The following is a 1,942-nucleotide window of genomic DNA, read 5'->3' on the forward strand; positions in this document are numbered from 1 at the left end:
GAAGGAACAAGCAGCAATCACGATAAGAAGAAGGAGACACGAAGTGTTGGGCAGACCACGGGGAAAAAGAAGGAACTTCCAGACAAGAAACCCTAATTCACTAACTTCACTCCTCTAATAATGCCAATTGAGTAGGTCCTTATGCAGATAAGAGATGATCCCTCCCTATAATGGCCGAAGCCAATTAGCACTCCAATAGAAAGAAGAGACAAGAGCAAGTACTGTAGATTCCACAAGGATCATGGGCATCACACCGATGAGTGTAGGCATTTGAAAGACCAAGTGGAGACTTTAATCCGACAAGGAAAGTTACAGAAGTATATCAGAAAGACGGAGCCCCACAGATACCAACGGAAGGACGACTAGGACAAAACTCCGGGGCAGGGGATAGCAAACCCCCTGCAAGAGAAATAAAGACAATCTCAAGAGGACCAACGGTAGGCGAAACACTGAAGTCCCTGAAAAATCACAGGGAAGAGAAATAAACAGTGTCCATTCACAGCTCCCTCCAATGAAGATGCCAAAGAATGACGAGCCTGATATTGTCTTCTCAGAGAGAGATGGTCACAGTATCAGGCAACCCCATGACGATCCGCTAGTAATCATGCTCAGTGTAGAAGAACTCAATATTCACCAAGTGCTTATTGACAATAGAAGCTCAACATATGTCATCTACTTGCCCACGTTTCAGCAGATGAAGCTAGATAAGAAAAGGATCAGGCCTTTCACCTCACCTTTGGTAAGCTTCATAGGGGATAGAATCGTCCCTAGAGGCATCGTCACTCTAACTGTGATTGCAAGAACTTACCCAGCACAGGTCACCAAGGAAATTGATTTCCTCATAGTTAATTGCCCTTCAACATACAACATCATCTTGGGAAAACCTACACTCAACAGATTAAAAGCAGTGACATTAACATATTACTTGAAGGTAAAGTTTCCAACTACCCATGGAATAGGAGAAATCAGAGGAGACCAAATTCTGGTAAGAGTGTTCTATCAAGCTGCCCTAGTATCTAGAGAAAACCAGACATGGGTGATCAATGAACTAGAACCCATTCCCGAACCGTCAGAAACAACACAAGAAGTTAAAGTCATCCCAGTAGATTCGACAAAGGTATTAAAGATCGGAACAGCACTCCCAACTTCAATGAAAGAGAAGATGATCTCCTTCTTAAGAGCAAACCAAGATGTTTTCGCCTGGAAACACGAGGATATGCCCAGGATTAATAGGAAGAATGCCAAAAAGCAGAGAATATTTGCACCAAAGCATAATAAAGCTGTAACTGAAGAGGTAGAAAAGCTATTAGAAGCCGATTTCATCAAGGAGGTCTTCTATCCAAATTGGCTAGCAAACGTAGTCATGATAAAGAAGAGTAATGGCAAGTGGAGAATGTGCATCGATTTCACAGACTTGAACAAAGCTTGCCCCAAAGATAGCTTCCCCTTGCCGAGGATTGATCAGCTAGTAGACTCAACTGCTGGACACAAGCTCTTAAGTTTCATGGACACATTTTCTGGATACAATCAGATTCTTATGGACGAAGATGATCAAGAGAAGACCTCATTTGTTACCAACCAAGGGTTATACTGCAACAAAGTTATGCCCTTTGGACTGAAAAACACAGAAGCCACCTATTAAAGATTAGTGAATCGCATGTTCTTTCACCAGATTGGAAGGGATGTAGAGGTATACGTAGACGATATGCTGGTGAAAATCAAGGATGAAGCCAACCACTTTAATGATCTCAAAGAAACCTTCAGCACACTACGTAAGTACAATATGAAGTTAAACCCTACAAAATGTGTTTTTGCTGTTGCTTCAGGAAAATTATTGGGATTTATGATGTCCCAACAAGGAATAGAAGCAAATCCAGACAAAGTAAAAGCAATAATCGAGGTCAAATCACCAAAAATAATGAAAGAGGTGCAGAGCTTGACA

General features: G+C 41.8%; 1 protein-coding gene across 1 annotated transcript; it reads left to right on the plus strand.

Annotated features, from left to right (window-relative positions):
* Positions 1-517: 517 nt before the first annotated feature.
* LOC112003895 (uncharacterized) lies at positions 518-1,642 on the plus strand. Its single transcript, XM_024036118.1, has one exon. The coding sequence runs from the start codon at positions 518-520 to the stop codon at positions 1,640-1,642; it is 1,125 nt and encodes a 374-aa protein (XP_023891886.1).
* Positions 1,643-1,942: the final 300 nt, after the last annotated feature.

This window comes from Quercus suber, unplaced genomic scaffold, assembly GCF_002906115.3.
Source record: "Quercus suber isolate HL8 unplaced genomic scaffold, Cork oak 2.0 scaffold_176, whole genome shotgun sequence".
Lineage (NCBI taxonomy): Eukaryota > Viridiplantae > Streptophyta > Magnoliopsida > Fagales > Fagaceae > Quercus > Quercus suber.

Bases quoted from the DNA above. Each gene is read 5' to 3' on its own strand.
- LOC112003895 (XM_024036118.1), top strand. From the start codon at position 518: ATGCCAAAGAATGACGAGCCTGATATTGTCTTCTCAGAGAGAGATGGT.